This window comes from Heterocephalus glaber, unplaced genomic scaffold (assembly GCF_053883595.1).
Source record: "Heterocephalus glaber isolate CG9 unplaced genomic scaffold, H.glaber_assembly_v1.0 deba00000621, whole genome shotgun sequence".
NCBI lineage: Eukaryota > Metazoa > Chordata > Mammalia > Rodentia > Bathyergidae > Heterocephalus > Heterocephalus glaber.
This window is the reverse complement of record NW_028258153.1, coordinates 24,451,320-24,472,594: the sequence shown is the minus strand read 5'-3', so window position 1 is coordinate 24,472,594 and position 21,275 is coordinate 24,451,320. Positions and strand designations below refer to the sequence as shown.

General features: G+C 43.0%; 2 protein-coding genes across 7 annotated transcripts in view; one reads left to right on the top strand and one right to left on the bottom strand.

Moving 5' to 3' along the window:
* Window positions 1-13,851, top strand: part of Slc13a4 (solute carrier family 13 member 4) — a 43,887-nt gene extending 30,036 nt beyond the window's left edge. Inside the window, exons 12-16 of one of the 3 annotated variants that reach the window (XR_015449115.1) lie at window positions 154-251; window positions 439-563; window positions 4,260-4,421; window positions 5,202-5,979; window positions 8,455-8,515. Coding sequence is in view for 2 of the 3 variants with exons in the window: in XM_004851232.4 (XP_004851289.1) it covers window positions 154-251; window positions 439-563; window positions 4,260-4,421; window positions 5,842-5,979; window positions 8,455-8,592 (661 nt within the window). In the remaining variant the exon portion in view is untranslated. Of the gene's footprint in view, window positions 1-153; window positions 252-438; window positions 564-4,259; window positions 4,422-5,201; window positions 5,980-8,454 lie in introns of those variants that run through there. The other 2 variants (XM_004851232.4, XM_087205894.1) reach the window with 2 other exon arrangements.
* The window catches only part of Stmp1 (short transmembrane mitochondrial protein 1), a 201,240-nt gene that overhangs the window by 170,948 nt on the left and 9,017 nt on the right, over window positions 1-21,275 (bottom strand). For 2 of the 4 annotated variants that reach the window (XM_087205900.1, XM_087205899.1), the window contains exons 2-3: window positions 17,290-17,343; window positions 15,838-15,857 (exon numbers count right to left, since the gene is read on the bottom strand). In XM_087205900.1, the coding sequence (XP_087062026.1) occupies window positions 15,838-15,857; window positions 17,290-17,343 (74 nt within the window). Of the gene's footprint in view, window positions 1-556; window positions 2,785-15,715; window positions 16,425-17,289; window positions 17,344-21,275 lie in introns of those variants that run through there. The other 2 variants (XM_021263641.2, XM_013074512.3) reach the window with 2 other exon arrangements.

Genomic DNA, 21,275 nt, shown 5'->3' with positions numbered 1-21,275 from the left:
TTAAAAAAAATAAAAAAGAAGAAGCCAAGTTGCTGTCACCCCTAGACTAGGTCCTAAAAATAGGCACTGTGTTCAGACTGACTGTCCTGAGACTCAGCTCACTCCCAAGGATTCCTAACCCTCCTCCTCCATCCATGTTTGTCTCTTTACTAGGAAAGGCTACTGCACAGATGCCACAGTCTCCGTCTTCCTGGGCTTCCTCCTTTTCCTCATTCCAGCCAAGAAGCCCTGCTGTGGGAAAAAGAAAGATGGTAAGAGAAGGTCCAAGGGAAGAGTTGGGGATGCCCAAGTCAGAATATTCTAAAGGAGACCCTTTAGCCTGCCCTGAAACAGCAGGGAGTCTCCCAGATTCTCCAGTTCACCCACTAGTCCCCATCTCCACAAACCACACCAGGCAAGGCTTATCTGGCTATCCACTGCTCTCCTCCCGTGATCCAGGGAGAAGCCATGAGTGCTCCCTGGGGACAGAGCCCATCATCACATGGAAGGACTTCCAGAAAACCATGCCCTGGGAGATTGTCATCCTGGTGGGAGGAGGCTACGCCCTGGCTTCTGGCAGCAAGGTAATCCTTCAGTTCTGTTCTCACAGGTCAGATGTTCCTCCAGAACTTCTAGCCTTGGGAGAAAAGGCTCAAAGTAGCTGAGGAGAACACGTGGTCACTAGGTCTTGGAGGACAGCAATAGATCAGGACAGATGTTCTGCCCTGACCTCCTGACCTTCCTAGTGCTGCTGGGAACAGATTAGGTCAGCTGTGCCCCGAGTCATGGACATGGGGGTTCAAGCCTTTCAGGTCCCACACTGCTGCCAGCAAAAGGTTCAGTGGGTTTTGCAGCCATCTCCTTCTGGGGTCTGACAGTGGGGACAGGCAATGGGTCTATAGGGTGCCAGAGATGCTCCAAGTGCTGATGCAGCGGACTGTCCTTCTGTTGATCCATACATGTAGATTGAGCAACTGCAGAGAATCTTTGCTGAAGCCAATGTAAAATTTTCTTGATTTCCTAGTTGGGGACATTTGGGATGAGATCATTTTAGTGGGGGTGGTGGTAAATAGTTGAAGTTCCTAATGTGTGAGACCTTTCTGAAACAGAGAACAATCCTAAGGATGAATCACATTAAGACTTGGGTTTTCTCCTCTACCTTGTTTATCTGCATCAGCCCATCCCAAATGTTCTCTTTGATTGCCCGCTCACTGTGGGCCGAAATGCTGTCTGCATCTCTGATCACCAAGTCACAGAATCCTATGCTGGGCAAGAACCTCAGAGGACACTGAGCCCATCTCCTCCCCAACTGGACATTTCTCTCCAGGACACCCTGGGTTGGACTCCTCAGGCACAGGGTACTCCCTGTGCAAAGGATACCTGCTTTTTGTCTCAGGCCAGTTGGTCTTTACTTTCTGCACATCATCGCTGTTGGGTTTGGCTCTATTCTCTGGTACTTTCTCCTAGGTAGTTAATTATTAAAATAAATAACTTGCTGGATTTTTCCCAGCTAAAGCTAGTTAGCCCTTATAATCATTCTTTGAAAATGTTGCCATCTTGGTCTCTCGCCTCAGGACTCATCACAGTTTGCTCTGGATTTATTCAAACATGGTCCAGGGTAGTCAGTGTGCTGCAAAGCGGACTAGTTATATTATCCAACCTGCCTTGCATCCATGATGTAAGCACCACCTGCATTTTATAGAAGCTTTTATAAGGCTTCCTGACACACATGTCAACATTTCTGTTGAAACTGCGTTATCACAACCCCTCATTCTTTTTATTGGTAGTCACTATTAAACCTTAATCTCTTCTGTCCATCCTGTATATATGTTGTCAATATTTCTAATTCTAAGAATAGAATATTATATTTATTATTTATTTGTTTGTTTGTTTATTTATTTACACAGGGTCTCTCTTTGTAATTCAGGTTGGCTCTAAATTCACTATGTAGCCCAGGCTGGCCTCAAACTCATGGTGATTCTCCTGCCTCAGCCTCCCGAGTGCTGGGATTACAGGCGTGCGCCACCACACCTGGTTTATTGTATTTATCTTTAATGAATTTTAATCATTAATTTTTGCCTGAGTCTAGGCCAGAAAGACCTTTTTCCTTAATGAAAATCATGCATGTCCTAGAGATACTACAGTTGCTCTGTAAAACCTGTTGACTCTACTAATTTTAATACTATAATAATTCAAGTAAAATTTATATGATTTCTACTGAGTTTGAAATAATTTCAGAGTCTTGGACTAGTGAGGAAAATTCAACATGAAATGTTTTCATGCCATGGGTTTAAAAAATTAAGAATTCCTGTGGTTTTTTTCTAACTTTGCAATCTAATGTATCCATTCATTTTAAATTATAGTATAAAAAGAGTTCTGCTGGAAAATTAATTACCATAAGATTGTTTGACTTTATTTACTATTTAGATAATAGATAAATAGTTTTATTTAGATAAATAAAACTACAATTTTTTTTCATAAAATACACCATTTCCACTCAATTAACTGCTCTTCCCTCTTGCCTGTGACCAACAAGCAAAGTTTCAAGCGTTGCAAGAGGGAGCAATTACAGAGTTCTTGTGGGCTTCGAGGCACTGTACCAAACAGGGACTGACACAGGGTCCACATTCTGGGTCTGGCACTCTTAGTCACTGAAAGAACAAAGGAAGAAAAGTTCTCCATGGCGAAATAGCTACAACTGAGAGAATTCTGAAGGCCTCAAACATCAGTTGTCTCTGAGCTTGCCATGATGTGGTGAGGGTTCTGCAGAGGTCAAAACAGCTTGTGATGAGCTTGAGAAAGAACCTGCAGACAGTGTGATGAAGGTGATCTTTAACAATAAAACACAAGGAGCAGGACTTACAGCTGGAAGAATCATAACATGTCTCACCTTTCTTTCTGCCCTCCACTGCTTTATTGCCTTTGTCTCTTAAGGGATCCATTAGAAGAGTCCAAGCATGTCACCATACAAGGGAGAGGAGGAAGGGAGAATGCATATGGCAACCTTTTTAGTACAAAAACTCAGTGGTAGCTGGGCATGGGGCACACTCTAATCTCAGCACTCTGGGAGGCTGAGGCAGGAGGGTCACAAATCCAAGCCCAGCCTGGGCAACTTAGCAACTTAGTGAGATTCTGTCTCAAAAAATAAAAAAAGGGCTGAGGGTGTAGCTCAATGAAAAGACCTTAAGTTCAATCCAATACCCAGTACCAAAACAAAAACCTCCATCCTTCATTTTTTAGGAGACAAGAGGTAGCCCTCACCATTGGCAGATGAACATCTTCCAACCCAACAAATTATTCCAAATGGAAATATTATTTATTTGAACAGATGTGTATAAATGTTGCTACTGCAAGATTCAATCTTTCCAAAGCAGTGGCAGCCAGTAGATGTCAGCTATGATGGGACTTAAACCTGAACCAGGTTGGGGCTGAATGACTATGCTGTAGCCAAGTGAGGCACCTTTGCCAGTAAACGGAGATAGACTTCTAATTCCTCACCCTTCATTACAGATAAGAAACTTCCAGGGACAGGGATTTAGCTCAGTGGTTTCACTGTCTGCTGTGCAAGTGCAAGGACCCGAGTTTGATCCCCAGTACCAAAAAAAAAAAAGAGAGAGAAACTTCCAGTGTTCAGTCCTGCATGGCCCAAAAAATGAAACACAAGAAAAATTACTATCCAAAGAGGTTGGTGGTTTGTTTCCCTGCTTAGGTGATAAAAGAAATGGAGTTTGGGCCGGGGATTTAGCTCAGTGGTTTTGCCGCCTGCTGCGCAAGTGCAAGCGCAATGACCCAAGTTCAATCCCCGGTACCAAAAAAAAAAAAAAAGAAATGGAGTTCAAAAGCAGAAAAAAAGGATGAACTTGGCACTCTGTGGAAAGAGAACTACTGAGTTGATGCACAGGAGCAAGGAAGTCAGAAGCTGGAGACAGGAGGAGATTGACATTGAGGGGCAGAGTGAGGGGCAAAGACCTCCAACCCCTACCGAGCCAGAGTCCTAGGAAGGGACACAGCAATAGGGCAGTGGCTCTGCCTGTCCCACGATGACTGGTGGACCAGAAACCCAAAGATTGAATGAGACAAAATTATAGCAAAGACATTTCTGGGCCACAAAAATTATTGAATCCTAAGATGAGGCTGTCCCTGGCTCTGTCAGACTAAAGACAGACTGGATAGGCCCAAGTGGTCTCTTCCAGACGGTGCTTCTGACCCTTGGAAATCTAAGAACCCATCTGGAATGTGTGTTACTTCTTGACCTCTTACCCGAATGCCTCTTTCTGCAGAGTTCTGGCCTTTCCACATGGATTGGGCAGCAGATGCTGTGCCTGAGCAGCCTCCCGCCCTGGGCTGTCACCCTGCTGGCATGCATCCTGGTGTCCATTGTCACAGAGTTTGTCAGCAACCCAGCCACCATCACCATCTTCCTGCCCATTGTGTGCAGCCTGGTGAGTAGACCAGGGCCCCAGACCCACAGTGAAGGCCTGGCTCTGGGGAGCAGCTTACCACAGCCTTTACTGACTGGGGTTCAAACCATAGCTTGAAGTTTGTCAAAGGGCAATTAATACATAAGAAGATATATTAATAAATCACAGCAAAAGTTTTTAAAACCCTTCCCCAAAAGAGGAGTATTAGTTCAAGGGAAGCCCTGAATAAAAACAAAAGAATGGACACAATAAGCTAAAACTCTAGAGTTCCATTTCCCCACAATCATCATCAACTTTTCTCTCCTGAGATAAAACCTAACAGTAGGCCCAGAGAGGTAACCACAGAAAATGGAATAAAACACACACAGCTACAAACACTAAATGCACAGGTCTAACAGTCATCGAGACCTCCACCCATTTCCACTGTGCCCTGGGAGATGCTGAGCATTGAGAAGAAGGCCAGCCTCACCCTGGGCAGCAGGTCAGTTTGTTACCAGTGCAACAGGAGAGGCAGCAGCTGCCAGATCTTAGCCTGGTGAAGTAGCCCCAAAGATAATGCACATGCTGTATCTGTCCCTTTGAGGAGGAGGAATCCCCACCCCATCTCCAGGAAAACAGACTCCTCGTGGTCTTTCTAACCCCACAATCTCTCCAGCCACTCTCTTTGCTCATTGCTTAGTGTCTTCCATTTCTCCCATCTGTCATCTCACTGTGTGGGCACCAGAGTGGATTTAGTGAAAGCATAGCAACAGAGAGCAACACCATGGGTTCAATCCCAAATAAAGCAATTTGTTTTCCTAGGAAAAAACCCTCAGCTCTGCACCCCAAGGATGAGGAATCCTTGCTTCAATCAAAGCAGCTTATTTGTGAGAATTTTGTTTGAAAAAAGGATTTTTCAGCTGAAGAATAAAGTTTAAGTAGGGTATGGTGGTGCATGCTTGTAATCCCAGCACTCTTGGAAACTGAGGCAGGATCACAGGTTTGAGCTCAACCTGGACAACTTGGTGATTTAGCAAGACCCTGTCCCAAGACTAAAAATAAAGACTTGGAGATTCATTGTGAAGGCCCTGGGTTCAAACCCAAGTACTGCAAAACAAAAACAAGAAAGGAAGGAAGAAAAGAATGAAAAAGAGAGGGAGGGAGAGAAGGAAAAAAAACAAAAGAACAAGTTTTAAGAATCACTTCCTTAACATAGCACCAAAAAATCAAAACATCCCTTCTAGAATTATGTGAGTTTTTATGGGCAGCAAGTGAACAGGAGAGGCCCATTCGGGCCGCTATGAATACTGTGTGTCCCAGAGGACAGGGACCTCACTAGCCTGAGCTCATGGTGTCCAGCTAAGGTTACCCAACACCACGCACCATTTAAAGCATGTCTGTGCACAGGAAATGCAAGCCCAATCTCAAAGTTAATGTTTCTGTGACTTCTCTCTTCTCCTAGTCCGAAACGCTGCACATTAACCCACTCTACACTCTGATCCCAGTCACCATGTGCATCTCCTTTGCAGTGATGCTGCCAGTGGGCAACCCCCCCAACGCCATCGTCTTCAGCTATGGGCACTGCCAGATCAAAGACATGGTGAGTGGCAGGCAGCCTCTTCTGCCGGCCCAGCATCTCAAGTGTCGGGATGGCTGGTCACACAGCTGTCTCCTGAAGTTTACTATTCTGTAGCAGTATCCCGGGTCTGTCAACAGGATGGGAGAATGAATGGTACCTGTCAAAAGGCTCTTGGTTGTTCCATAGCTCTAAGAATACCAGTAATACACTCTCTTTACCCTAACCTGAAAGAAAGTGGAAATGGAGAAAGTGGGAACAAGCACAGGAGGCATGAGCTTGCACAGATCTGTGCTTCCATTTCTGCATAGCAGAAGGGATATTCACTCCAAAACCCACTGGTTTATTCACAAAAGATGAGGTGTAAGAAATTGTATGACACAAGGGGGAAGGTATTTTATGAGAACAGGTTCCTTCAGTTCAGTTCTCTCCCATGCCCTGAAGCAACACAGGGAAATGAGGCCTCCACAGGGCATTTCTTTGCTCTCAGCCGGGCTCTAAGAGATGGCTTGGAGGAGACATTTTGCCTCTGACCTTAGCACTGGACTATCTACCTCCATCTCCCTCAGCCTAAAGTCTCTGGATACTCTTAATACCCAGGGCTAATGGGGGTTGGAGAAAGGATCAACAAACTGATAGAAATTACTGAGGCCTGACTATCTAGAAATCTGCCCTTGCTCAAAGTTATTCCTCTGCAAAATTTTGCACAATCCAGACTTATACTCAACAGCCCTATAAATATCAAAAAGGAAAGGAAGAGAGTTTGTGGCTGGTGGCAGATATTCCTGTCCTTTCACCATCCAAACTGCTCATCCAAGTCATCAGTGCTACTTCAGGGGCAGGTGGCCAGGCTACGCTCTCTTCCTGCATACCCTTCCGGCAGCTCACACTGAGTTCTGCCTCCCACTTCTCCTGCGTACCCCTACCCACTCCCCTCACCCTGCCTCCTATGCTGGACTCTAATGAACAGACAGTGCTTGTCCGAGGCACTAAATGACAAGAAACCAGCCTGTCCCGGGTCCTAGTCCTGGTTAGGACACTAACTCCAGCTTTGATTTCCTCAGTGAGGAGGTCACAACTGAATACTCCCTGTGGTCCCTTTGAGCTCTAAAGGACCTTCATTTAGCTCCTCAGAACCTGTCCCCTCAGCTTCTGGAAAGCATGGGCCATTGTCCATGTCACAGGCCCAAGTGCCCAGGACAACAGACAACTCTAGGCTTCTGTTCAGAGGCAGGAGAGAGAGAACATGTCAGTCATTTGCCTGAAATAATTTCCCAACCTGTTTTTCTTCCTTGTAACTTTCCCAGTTTAATGCCAGTTAGTGGACCAGTCTGGCTATATGCTATATGCTTGTTTAATCCATAGAAAGATGCCAGCTGTCCTTCCTGCACACATTTTTCCATCTGGCCCTGGCTCGGCCAGTCCATGGTTTCTCATAATCCCCTCCACCTGCATCAGTGCCATGACATACATCAATGGGTCAGTCACTGAGGTGTAGTTCCCTGTGAAGGAAGAGGCCAGAGAAGCTGACAGGCCTGTGTCACCTTCCTGCAGAAAGACCTGCACAGGCAGCTGACTTGTGACCCCAAGGTGCCCTGTTTCCCTAAACTGTTTCTTGGAGGGGAAAAAGGTACCAGTGGCAAAGCCTTCATGTAATACAGCCCTTGTGTTAGATTTTCATCACTGTGACCGATAACTGAGAAAAACCACCTAAAGGAGAGGTCTAGGATGGCTCAAGGCTGCAGAGGTTTCAGTTCACAGTCCATTGTTATAGGCCTGGGGTGAGGTAGAAGGTGGTGAAGCAAAGCTGCTTTCACTTCATGGTGGCCAGGAAGTAGAGAGAGGGAAAGAGCCAGAGAGGAAGGAGCCTGCGACCAGTAGAGTCCTCAAGGTCACACACCTGTGATCCATTCTTCAACTAGGTCCCACCTCCTGTTTCCATCAAATTGTGATCTCATCAATAGGTTAATCCATGATGAAGGCAGAGCCCTCATGATCCAGGCACGTCCCCTAAAACACATCAGCTTACAATCAAGCCTTTAGCATGAGTTTTGGGGAGCATCTCATATCCAAGCTATAATATCTCTCCTAAAAGTTTTTCATGTGTGAGCACAGAAAAGGCTCTGAGAAGTTCCTGCTTTAAAGAGATGTTTGTGTTACCACATCTCCCTACCATATCACTGCAGAAATATCTCTTACCATTCCAAGATCAGTGCCCCAAGTAACAATGTCCATTGTATACTGAATGTTGCTGGTAAGAAGTGGAGATGATTCTAATTGCCCTGAGCCAGCCCCAAACCCTGTCTCCAGTCTTCCAGAGTCCTGAGCCACCTGACAAGACCAGGCAATGACTACAACTGAGCAGCCCAGGCAATGATTACAACAGTCAGGGCCCCATGGGTGGGAGCTGAAGCTGGGAGCCTAGATACGGCTCTCCTGGGGAGATGTGCTGGCACCGGGTCACAGTAAATGGGGTGTACCGTTGCCTTGTGTCTGCAGGTGAAAGCTGGCCTGGGAGTCAACGTCATTGGCCTGGTGATAGTGATGATAGCCATCAACACCTGGGGAGTTAGCCTCTTCCACCTGGACACCTTTCCAGCCTGGGCTAAGGTCAGTAACATCACTGATCAGGCCTAACACCAGTGGACAAACTGGCTGGGCCACAGGAGCTGCACTTGGCCAAATCTGCACCACAAAGAAAACCACCAGGAGCACACCCAGTCCCAGGCTGGAGGACATCCCTGCCATCTACCACCTACCATCTACCACCTCAGTCAAGAGCAGAGGTCCTCCAGCCACCACAGCCATGTCCTTGGCTGTTGGGGTCTTCTCCCCCACCCACCTGCCTTAGCACCATTGGTCAAAAAAACTCAAAACTGTTCTCTCTTCTGTGTCTAGTCCTCCTGATTGACTCTTTTGGAAGCCAGGAAAAGAAAGCCTGTCTTAGTTGCTCCTTAGGGATGAGGCCTCACAAACTGACCAGCCTCCCTAGGGTTTATGTAAAACATTCTCAAGAGTTGACGGAGATACCCAAACCATTCTAGTTTTGCAGACAGCGAAATCAGTGATGTCTCCTCTGGGAAAAAACCTGACCTAGAATTCGAGCCATCTCAAGTGTTTCTATCGTAAGTTTTCTCCACAAAAAAGCAATTGTTCCTGGGGATTTAGCTCAGTGGTTTCGCCGCTTGCTGCCCAAGTGCAAGGACCCGAGTTCGATCCCCAGTACCAAAAAAACAAAAACAGAAACAAAAAAGCCATTCTTACTAGGTCCTTTTTATCATTATTTTGATTCCATTTTAACAGTTTTCTTCAGTGGCTTCCCTTTACCTTGGCACCAAATTCCTGTAAAGAAAAATGTTCTCCTTGAGAAAGAGGTTGGCATTATTTTCTTTGTCAAAAGAAAAAGTAGAGAAAAGACACTTGTGATACTAACCAGAAATACCATTGTTTGGCCAAGTGTGGGAGGAAAACTTCATACTGGTCTTACTACAATTGAGACCAAAGCATTATTACTGCTATTACATTGGCTTGCTTCTGGTTTTAATGAGTACCTCCTATCCTGAGAAGACAAAGGTACTACTCAGAGGTCACTTCCTATGTGTGAGTGAGCCCCTTGAGAGAACAGAGATGTCTGTACATCTTGAGTGTGCCTGGGAAACATCTACCGTGTTGTATGCCAGGGCTGAGGACTTAGCTCAGAGCACTTTCATAGCATGTGCAAGGCCATCAGTTTGATCCTCAGAACTGCAAGAAGAAGCAAAAAATGTATAATGTTGTAAAATGTAGCTGCTCAATAAATGTCCCTGATGAGAAAAATCACTGCCAAGGAAGGCCTTTTTCCTCCAGACCATGCCATTTTCATTGCTGGATACAGCTCTCTTCCTCCAGTTTGCTGCCGTTACATTTCTGATTTCAACCATCAAATGCTTGCTAAATATGTCTTAGGGAAAAAGGAGTCTCCCATAGTTATTACTGTATTAACTGATTTTAAACTACTATCAATAGCATGTGCAGTTTCCCCACAATAATTGATCTATAAAAATCACACTTTTAGTTGGTCAAGGGAATATGAGTTGCAATACTTCTTTTAGGCCAGTCAACACACGCACAATGCAACCACAGACTGTGACTGGCCAGGTTTAACCAGAAGTGTTGCTACTTTTGCCCTGTCGACTGGCTTAGCCAACATTTGGCCAATTATAATAGTGAGCCCAAATGAAACACCAGCATTAGGTACGTTACTATTGGTTTGATCATCCCAGCCTCCCTACAAGTCAATTTACTTCAGCATGGTCAAGAGTCAGGGTGTTACTGCTATTGTCTGGTTAATTACATCATCCCATTTCTGAACCATTACTGAACTCAGACTCTAAGCCCCTAAACCAGATTCTGGGAACATAGTAAGAAAAAGAGAAAAAGCTGACTTAGAATTAAGTGCACTTAGAATTACTGGCCACTGTTCAGGTGTTTGAGCCTGAGTCACTCCTGAAGGGAAGCAGTGCCAGCTCTGTCTCAGCAGCTGCTGCCAGGGCCTCCCTTAAGCTGGCACCTCACTACTGTGTGGTTCACGGGCCGCCATCAGGACTGCCAGTGTTCCTTCCAAGTCCAGAGATTTGGGGCAAACAAGACAGCTTGTGCCAGTCATAGGGGATGACAGTCCCGTCACCTAAAGTCACTCCACCGTGGGCTATCTTCTAGCCCTTCTTAGTAGTCTCTTGGTGTTACAATTTGAGTATCTTCTAACATTGCACTATATGGATGGCAGAGCTCTGCGTGGTCATCTGATACCAGCTCACTTTCCAGATAATGAAACCAGGAGCCAAAGACACTAAACATAGCTGCACTTTATTCTCGTCAATTATGTAATCAAATTTGCTTAGTCAAAGTTGCCTTTGAAATTCCACAAAGTCACCCATTAAGGACATGGCATCCAATCTTTCACACTGGTATTTGTCACAAACCTTTGTACACTATCAATCTTTCAATTTTTAAAATTGCTACTTTTCTTTCCACTGCCAGAATGGATCCATTTCTTTACCTTACCATCAAGTGAAGTACAGCTGGGGTCTCTATATCCACAGATTCTGCATCAGTGGACTCAAACCCTCAACCAAACTCAAAAAAAAAAAAAAAAATTAAAAAAGAACTACATGTGTACTTAAAGTTTTTTGTCATTTACACTGTATTGGATGTTGTAATTAAAGGAGGATGTGCACGGGTCAGATGCAAATACTGTACCATTGCATGTAAAAGACTAGAGCACCTATAGTTTGTGGTATCCGCAAGGGTACAGGTGGAGGGCTGGAACCAACTCCCTGTGGCTACTGAGGGACTGACATCGCTGGCTGTTCACATATGGACTGGATTGTTTCAAACAGTATCTCCAAATGCCAGGACCTCTCAGTACTGCAAGATGCTCGAAACACCAGAACACAAAGGCAAAGAAGGGGACCTGAGGACACAGATGGCCAGTGCTGGGGCTCCTCTCACTGAAGGACTGCTGGACACAGCTCCTGTGCTGCGTGCACAGCTCCTCTGTCCCAACCTTGTACCTGCACAAACCTATGATGCAACTGCACACCTTTCACACAGTCCTGCCACCAAAGCAGTGATTGTGGCAGGCCTGGGACCCAGATTTTACAACAGCCCGCCCTGGGCACTTTGCATAAAACCTCCTTCAGCTCTTTCTTCTTCCCCAGTCCCTTGCACAATATGCCATCTGTTAGGTCTTTGCCTCTTGACTAAATACATTGCAACCAGACTTAGGAAAGATATAAGCTGAATACTTGAAATTCTAAGTACCACAAACTCCCTATTAAGACCAGGCAAGGTCTCAAAAGATTTTCCCTTCACCGCCCTGTTCCTTTCCACAAGGCAAGGCCCTAGTAGTCAGTAAGGAAAAAAGAACTAATTCATCTATGCAAGAAATGGAAATGCTACAGGCAAAACCCAAGACTGGCAGTTTAAGGAAAGTCTCATTTGCTCCAGTACAGTATATAGTGTTTCTCCAGGAGGAATAACTCAGAAAATGCATTTAAAATGTGGGAGACCTGAGCAGAAAAACAAACAGCACCACAGTATCTAGGGAGTGAACCGGCTAGTGGAAATGAAAACATTACACATGTGGCCATATGCGCTATAACCTGTACGCAGACAACTAGGAAAACCACACAGCTTTTCTCTGTACTCATATGAATGAGAATTATTGCGTTGGAAAAAAGGAAATAAATTACTTTTAAATCAAAAGCAGATAAATTGTTTAATTTCATGATTTGTTAATCAGAAGAAAAAGACTAAAGATGTTGATTTTTAACTTCAACTCATAAAATTTTGCTCTTTCGATTTTAAATATGGTTAATTTCTTTCCCTCTCCCTTTGTTTGGGAGGATTACAGTTTAAGTCTTTCATGTTAAATGTATTTATTAAGTTTCCAATATCAATCCTGACATGTCAGAGTAATCTATATTATTTTGAGTAACCTGCCCTTTGTAGTCAGGAGAAAGCTTCCTTAAAGCACATCAACAGTTTTCAAGTTTTTTTTTTCTGGTACCGGAGATCGAACTCCAGTCCTTGCGCTTGCGCAGCAGGTGGTGAAACCACTGAGCTAAATCCCCGGCCCTTTCAAGTATTTTTTAAGGTAAAGCAAAGGGCACATCTTGGTGGTCCTTATCGCTCTGTTCATCTGTGCAGCAAGGGTTCCTACCAAACATCCATCAGTCTCCATAAACCCATCCAATGCCTTAAAATCCATGATGATTCCACATTCCTTGAATATATATCTCAATACAGATCACCTTGCCTGAGAAAAATGAACTCTTTTTCACTGCTGCAAGAATGTAAAAATAGAAGGTACCTGAACAGTGGGTATGAAGTCAGCCTGTTTGACTATGTGTGATTTGTGTGGTGAAGCTGAACTAAAGGACTGATTAGCTGGTTGACACCTCTGGTAGAAATCATTCTAACAGCAAAGGCATGGGTCACTCCTGAGCAAGCCCTAAGTCAAAGTGAGCTTTGATTACAAAGTATGACATAAAGAGAGCTCATCTTCTAAGTGACCACTGTCCCCAAAGCTGTAACTCTGGGAGACCACACACATAGTCACAGTGCTTCCATGGGTGAAAAGAAGGATCCTTTTTTGGAAAGAGTTTGCTAAGTACGCCTTGGAATTCTGATTATCCTCAAGGGTGGTAAACCTTTGTCCTTTAAAGCTATAGTTTATTCTGCTAACAACCTAGTCCTTCAAGATCTCATCTTGTTAGCCAGGTGGTATACTGTAAATTTTCATCATTATCTAAGAAACTAACCACAGAATCTAATGACATATGTATTTTGCATGGTTCATGAACTGTTTCCATAAGTGACTCCAGAAACACAAGTAGCAGCAAGATGTTTGGACTATATCTGCTTACTGAACAATGTGTGTAATGCCACGTACATGGTCTTAATTATTTCTTATGGAAACCCTATGAGTAGACAGTATGCTCCCCTCTTAACAGATAATGCCAGTTTCAGAAAGCATACGCTGCTAGGGAGAGCCAAACCATATGGATCCCAACCTGCCACACACAAGGATGAGTCGTACAGAGATAAAACTTATCTCCATGTTTGAGAGTTCTGTTTTCAAAGGGAAGCAGAATCACTTTATTTTAGAATGACATATAGTATCACTGTTATGACTGTCTGAAAATAAGGTGTCACTAAGTAATCCTCCCATTTTATCAGTTCTGCTAACATTTCTTCAGAAAGGCATTACAGGTAAAATTGCCCAACAAGTCTTCTGAAACAAAACACAGGGCTGTGGATATAGCTCAGTGTAGAGCACTTGCCTAGCATGTGCAAGACCCTGGGTTCAATCACCAGTACTGGAAGAAAAAAATGTTTAAAGAAAATACCTAATGGACATTTACCTATACCAGTGCAAATTATATTTCTAGGACATTATCTTATAGCTACACCCTGCACAGACATGTGTAATAACATTAGATTCAATGTTATCACCATAATACCAAAAGAATAAACCAAACATTCATCAGTAGCAGATTAAATTATGGTATATCCATTCAATAGAATCTTATGCAGCCCAAAACAGAATGAGGTTTCTTGTTCTTTACATACTGGTATGGAATGATCTCTAATAACAGCTGAAAAAAAAACAGCTGGACATGGTAGCATGTCTGTAATACTAGCACTCTGGGAGGCTGAGAAGTGAGGATCCCAAGTTCTAGCTCAGTCTGGGCAATTTAGCAAGATCCTGAATCAAAATAAAAAATAAAAGAGCTGGAGGTGTAGCTCAATGCAAAAGCACTGGGTTCCATCTCTAGTACCATGGGGTGGGGGGAGGCAAGGGGCAGACCTGTACGTATGATTTTTGATCATTTGTGTAGATAAATGTGCGTGTGTGTGTGTGTGTGTGTGTGTTTGGCACAAACTCCTTCTCAAACCAGAGAGTAACAGTAACTGTATGAGCGAGGAGGAGGGAAGAGGCCTTTTTTGGGAAGTCACTTCTGTATCTTCACCCACGGGAAAAGTTATATATTAAACTATTTTAAATTTAAAAATACAGACTATGGCCAGGCATGGTGATGCACACCTGTTAATCCCAGCACTCAGGAGGTTGGGGCAGGAAGATCGCCACAAGTTCAAGGCCAGCCTGAGCTACATACTGAGTTCAAGTTCAGCCTAGAATACAGAACAAGACCCTGTCTTAAAAAAAAAAAAATAGGCCGGGGATTTAGCTCAGTGGTTTTGCTGCCTGCTGCGCAAGCGCAAGGAACCAAGTTCAATCCCTGGTACCAAAAAAAAAATAGGCCGGGGATTTAGCTCAGTGGTTTCGCCTCCTGCTGCGCAAGCACAAGGACCCAAGTTCGATCCCCGGTACCAAAAAAAAAACCCCATAATGACTAGACATGTACCATCAGGTGTGCCTATAGTCTCTGCATCCAGGAGGCTAAAGCAGGAGGATCACTTGAGCCCAGGGGGTTTGAGACTAGCTTGGACTAAACAGTGAGACAACACCTCCAAAGGAAAAAAATGAATTATACAATTTGTAAGGCACAAATTAAAAGAGTAGTTTCTGATTACAGAAAAAAAAAAGCATCTATTGCAGAGAGGAGAAAAATCCTTCTCTTTGACATGCTGGGGTTTTGTGTTTATATGTGTTTATATGTGTATATGTGTGTGTGTGTGTGTGTGTGTGTTTGGTAGTACTAGGGCCTTCACTCTGAGCTACATCCCTGTTTTGAGACAGAGTCTCACTAAATCACTAAGTTGCACCAGCTGGGCTCAAACTTGCAATCCTCCTGCCTCAGCCTCACTGAGTACTGGGATTAGGAACGTATACCACCAGGTCTGGCTGAGGTACTCATTTTATTATGCATTTGGACCATACTTTCGATGGAACAATGAAAATCACTGAATTGCAATGTAAACAATTTTATTTTATACATATATATATTTTTTTCTTTCAAGTCTTTTGAGATTCTGTATAGTCTGGGCTGGCCCTGAACTCACTATGTAGCCCAGGCTGGCCTCAAACTCACAGAGATCCTCCTGCCTCAGCCTCCCAAGCTCTGGGACTACAGGCATGTGCCACCACACCTGGCAATAATTTTTTAATGTGGACTCTATCAACTTCATTTTGTAATGTCCAATGTACCTGTAACCTCCAGAAGGATTCTTTTGAGGGAAGAGTCAGATCCAATACATCATTAAGGAAAAACATGCATACATAATAATTTATGAACACTACTGAGACAAAAAATACTATTCTGCATATTTTTAATTCATCAGCTATTTATAAGATTCTTAGAATATATTTTCTCAATTAATTAATACAAAATTGACTTACTGGTTATCAGTATACTTGGTTATCAGTATACTTACTGGTTATCAGTTATACTTGCCTGAAAAGAGAATAAAATAAATGGATAATTTACTAGAAACTGGGGTCTGGATATTAATTTTAATACTTCAAAACAAAAAGTTTAGTAACAAGTGTTTAACAAGCACCCACTTTTATCACTAATTAATTCAGCATTATTTGTGTCTGATCAGCTATACAAACTTAGCAATTTTTGTTTTGACAAGAAGTAGGAATCCCAAAGAACAAGGGAGAAACTACTAAATAAAGGTCATGTTTGCCAACCTAGCCTAGCACCATAATTTCAGTCTTCAAGCCTCCCAAAGAGATGGAAGGAAGACATGAGAAGACTTGAGGAGCTGAAATTGTGAAGCGTAGTTCTTGACTTGGGGCCCTGTTTTTGCTCCGAGGCAACACAGTCTAGCAAAGAGGAAAATCGCTGAGGCTGGTGACACAGAGCTACGGGATCAGGAGGTCAGGGATGCTGCTCAGAGGCAGGAGGGCAGTGTGTACAGAACGAAGAACTGCAGTAGCCTCAGGAACTAGGGGGTTTCTTCTTGGCTTCCAAGTCCTTTTTAATCTCTTCAAGTTTTTTAGCCAGGTTTGGTATCTTTAAACAGAAAAAAGGATTATTATAATTTTGCATCTACCTACTAATTATTCTTTGATTACTCTTCCTCCAAGGATAAATGGTTTCACAGGTTTTTCTTTTCCTCTGAAAGGGACTTTCTGAATAGTGCTGTTTCCTAGCCTTTAACTGCAAGTGAAGGATTGCAGAAGTTTTAAGCTCCTGGTCCCTCTCTAAGCAGACTCTGACTTCCACTTGCAGAGACACACTTAGCCCTCAATCCAGTGCAGGTGAAAGCTGCACATGTAAGCAGTAAATGTGATATAAAGCAAGAAAGCCCCTGCTAGAGAACCATAACTCAAGCAAAGGCTGACAAAGGGAAAGACCTTGCCACACAAGTTCATGTTTCCCTTACTTGTTTGTTTGGAATACCTTCTAGAGCCCTCACCCATGGGCAGATGCGCCACCCAATCTTCAACTTCCCCATCTACAAATAAGCTTAATGCTGCAATTTCCACTTCACACTGTTTAGATCCATGTCCAAAATTCTAAGACATCTCTGCTACTGGACAAGGGAGTTGAAAAGATCATCAATTAATCTTTAAAGTTTCACAGATCGTGATTTTCCTCGGAGCCAACTTAGAATGACTCTGGGCTAACACACACAACAGCTTAGGCTCCTCCTGAGACCACCTTAACTGATGGACTCTTGCCCTCTTGTGGTGATACAGAGGACAGAGCTTCTGTGCATTAGATTGTATTTTTCAAATACAGTAGAAATTTTTCTATAAAATTCAGGACTTTTCCCTCATATTTATGGCCTCACTTAAGCAATTTACCTCAACAAAGAAAAGAGACTATGGAATAGTTACACAGAATCAAATAAGACATGAATATGGCCACTTACGTCATAGTTCTGAGCCAGGTACATTCCCACCACGTTGCCAAAAGTAAATCCAAGCTGAAAGAACAGAAAAGGAAGAGTCACACTGCACACTGGGTCCAACCAAACACATGAACAGTATCTTCCTGTGGGCTCAGAACAGTGAGGGACCCTGGTGTCTAGTCTAAGATGGTGTAGAATGTGAAATCCACATTTTTCTTCTATAAAACAGAGACACACTCTCTCCCAAAAGGTTAAAGAGTATAAAAAAAGAAAGACTAAATGGTGGCAATGAACAAATCTACCCTAAATTCTCCTTATCCCCTCATATCTCCCCAATATTTTTTTCTTTCTTTGGTTATGGGTGCTGCCATTCCTCTCTATATCAAATAAAAATTATTCAACTAAAATATATTCAGCTGAATAAGAGAATCTTAGAGAATGAAGGAATGTTCATCACGGTCTAATCTCTTCATATTTCAAAAAGGAATATGAGGCCCAGGTTGGTAAAGTGACTTGTCCAGGGTCATTCACAACAGGGAACACAAGACAACATTTCACTACATAGACTCAAAACTAAAACTGCAATGACAGAAAGGAGTGGGAAACTCCTGACACATCTCTGAGCTTTCAGCTCTTCCCCCGATGGGTCTTCAGGAAGAGGGGTCCACCTCAGTGACAGGCACAACTTTTAGAGAACATATTTACCCCACTGGGTTGACTATTTTCCTGAGTAAACACTGTTTCATGAAAATCCAGAGTATGCTTTACACATCAAGAAGGCTGACACTCCTTACCTTTGAGGTTTAACAATTTTCACCCTACTAAGAGCTTCCAATGGAACCGTAATTTCTCATTCCATAAATTCAAATTGGCATTCACTTTTTTCATCATTTTGTGTAGTCAGTTTTACTTCTGGGCAATCACAGGAGGCAAATTAAAACTGAGAAAGTGTGGTCCTTACATTATCAATCAGACATGGTGGGATCCACCCTTATCTTCAAATTGGGGTGGCACAGGGAGAATGGAATATGACTTCCTGTGCTTCCTCACTGTGCTTCTGCTTTCTGAACCTTACACGGCAAAAGCATAACTGAAGTTGGTTTGGTGTTATCAAATTAAGAAACGTAAAAGAGGCTACTGAGTGTCTCATCACTGACCATTTCTGGTCATTTAACTAGATAGCTTTCAAAATCATACTTTTACCAAGGTGGCAAAATGATTTTTTTTCACCCTTCTATACTGAAACCAGGCAGACAAGAGGTTTTCCAAATGCAGAAAGATAACTGAATTTAATTAAAAGAAAAAAAACCCAGAAATATTAATTCTAACACCAAAAGGAAACCACATGAGATTGAACAAATGACAAGAAAAATAAACGAGAGTTCTGCTTCTACCACTCTTATCTGTACTTTGAAGCAAGACACTTAACTTCTCCACAGCTTTGCTGATTTGAGCTTCCTGATTTAAAAACCATTATAATACAAACATAATGTTCCAGCTCCCATATTCTAAGGTTCTTACCATGTGCCCCCAAATCAACATAGCCAATTGAATGTGGCTTCATTTTGGCAAATTCACCACACGAAAAACTAGAAGTTATTTTAAGACATAAAACAAATAAAAAATCAAGGGCCTAAAGACAAGTCACCTCCACTTCATGTTTCAGATCTGCTGGGTGTGGTGGCACATGCCTATAATCTCAACACTCTGCAGGCTAAGGCAGGAGGATCTTGAGTTTGAGGTCATTCCGGACTCCACAATGAGTTTGAGGTCAGTCTGAGCTACATAGCAAGATGCAGTATAAAAAACAAAACAAAACAAAAAACTACCACCTCTAACACTGGGACATTTTAAGTCTAATATACAATTCAACAATAAGAAGTGTCACTCATTAAGAGAAATGTTAAGACCCAGATGTGAGAATGGATACCTGTAATCCCAGCACTCTGGGAGGCTGAGGCAGGAGGACTACCATGTTTAGCCCAGCCTGGACAATTCAGTGACTTAGTGAGAGTTCTCTCAAAACAAAAGGGGGTGGGGGGAGAGACTGGGGATGTAGCTCCCTGTGAAAGAGCTGGTTCAATCCCCAGTACCTCTAAAAGACAGGGAGGGAGTGAAGGAGGAACAGGGAAGGAGGAGGGAGTGCAGAGAGAGAGCCAGTGAGAGACAGATAGATAAGGGAAAACACCTAAGCCAAAAAAAGCATGTATTATTGTTCATGAGATGGTCAACAGACAGGTTTAGTCAGGAAAAATAAAATCTAAATCTGAGAAACTGACAGTCTGAGCAGTCAGACTGAAACCAGATTAGGGAAGTCTTGAAAAATCTGAAACATCTCTACAGGCCAAGAATGCTTAACTTCTTCCGGGGAAGCCTTATCCATATAGCTCTGTAAACTGGAATTCCTTGGAAAGAGGACTAATATCTAGACTATATAAAGAATTCAAAAATATTAGCCCCTCACAAAATAAAAGACCCATCTGAAAAATGGGCAACTGAAATGAAGACCTTTTCAGAATTAGTACAAATGGTCAATAAATACATGAAAAACTGTTCAAATCTGGCTACTAGAATAATGCAAAATAAAACAACACTGAGATCCCACCTTACTCCAGAAAGAATTGCCATCATCAAGAAATCAAGCACAGGGCCGGGGATTTAGCTCAGTGGTTCTGTGGCCTGCCTCGCAAGCCCAAGGACCGGAGTTCGATCCCCGGTACCAAAAAAAAGAAATCAAGCACCAACAAATGTTGGCAAGGCTGGTGGGAGGGAGGCTCTCTACGTTGTCAGTGGGAGTGTAATCTAGTACAACCAGTATGGAGATTTCTTGTAAGAGTAATTTGGTTTGACCCAGATATTCCCCTTCTGGGTATCTTCTCCAAAGGGCTAAAGACATTGTATTACAGTGATGCATACATACCCCTGTTCATAGCAACACAGTCACAACAGATAAATCTCGTAAGTGGCCTGTGTGTCCATTAACAGATGAATGGATAAAGAAAATGTAGTATTTACATACCATGGTGTGCTACTCTATCATAAAGAAGAATAAACAAGTATGAGTACACCCTGAGACAATAATGTTAAGTGAAATAAATTGGACACACAAATATTACATGGTTGGTCTTTTATGAAGAACCCAAAATAGAACAGCAAAATAAAAGATAACAGGAAATAGGGAGATAGATCTTTCTGTAAATAGGAAGAGGACCAGGAGACGGGAGGCAGGGGGAGGGAAGGGGAAGGAATGAAAAATAATTGTTACACACAGGTACAAACTTTCCACAAGGAATGTAATCATTATGTACTGCAAACATGTACAAATAAAAATTAAAATTTGAAGGAAAAAAAAGCTCTGTAAACTTTACAGGGATAGCTTCACATGGCCATTCCCCTCTCCCAAAAGTATTCTCTGAGAGAAGGCAGAGAGAGAAATGAAATGCCTTCTTACCAAGCTCAGCTCAGCAATGACTACATTACTGTCACACCCTTTGTAACAATCCTGAAGTTTCAGGGTATGAAAAAGTGGTCGCAGCTCACACACACAATGGAAACAAGTGGTACCACATTAGCTATCTGGGGACAGGAGTGATAAGAAGAAAGTGGTAAATAGGACAAATATTAAAAAGAAGTGGGGAGCTAACACCCAGAACAGGAAGACGGAGAAGGGCCAAGAACAGTGTACAAGACAAGAATGGCATTTCCGGCTCTGCAACTGCAGAGTACACTTAGCATCTGTGAAGCCCTGGTCCATCACCCACAACCCCGCACCCTCAAGCCCCATCTAATCCATTTCATTTTTAGCTCATGTGGCAGCAACATCACACCAGCGCTGAACTGGTATATGACTGCAGTCCACATCATACTTTAGTGTGAATAATCATTTTTTGCTATGGAAATAGAAATCTTTAAATATAGGACCCTGACTTCAATTCTCCCGGAGAATATGTTTAACAATAAAAATTTACCCAGCCATGGCAGTGCATGCCTGAAATCTCAACACTTGG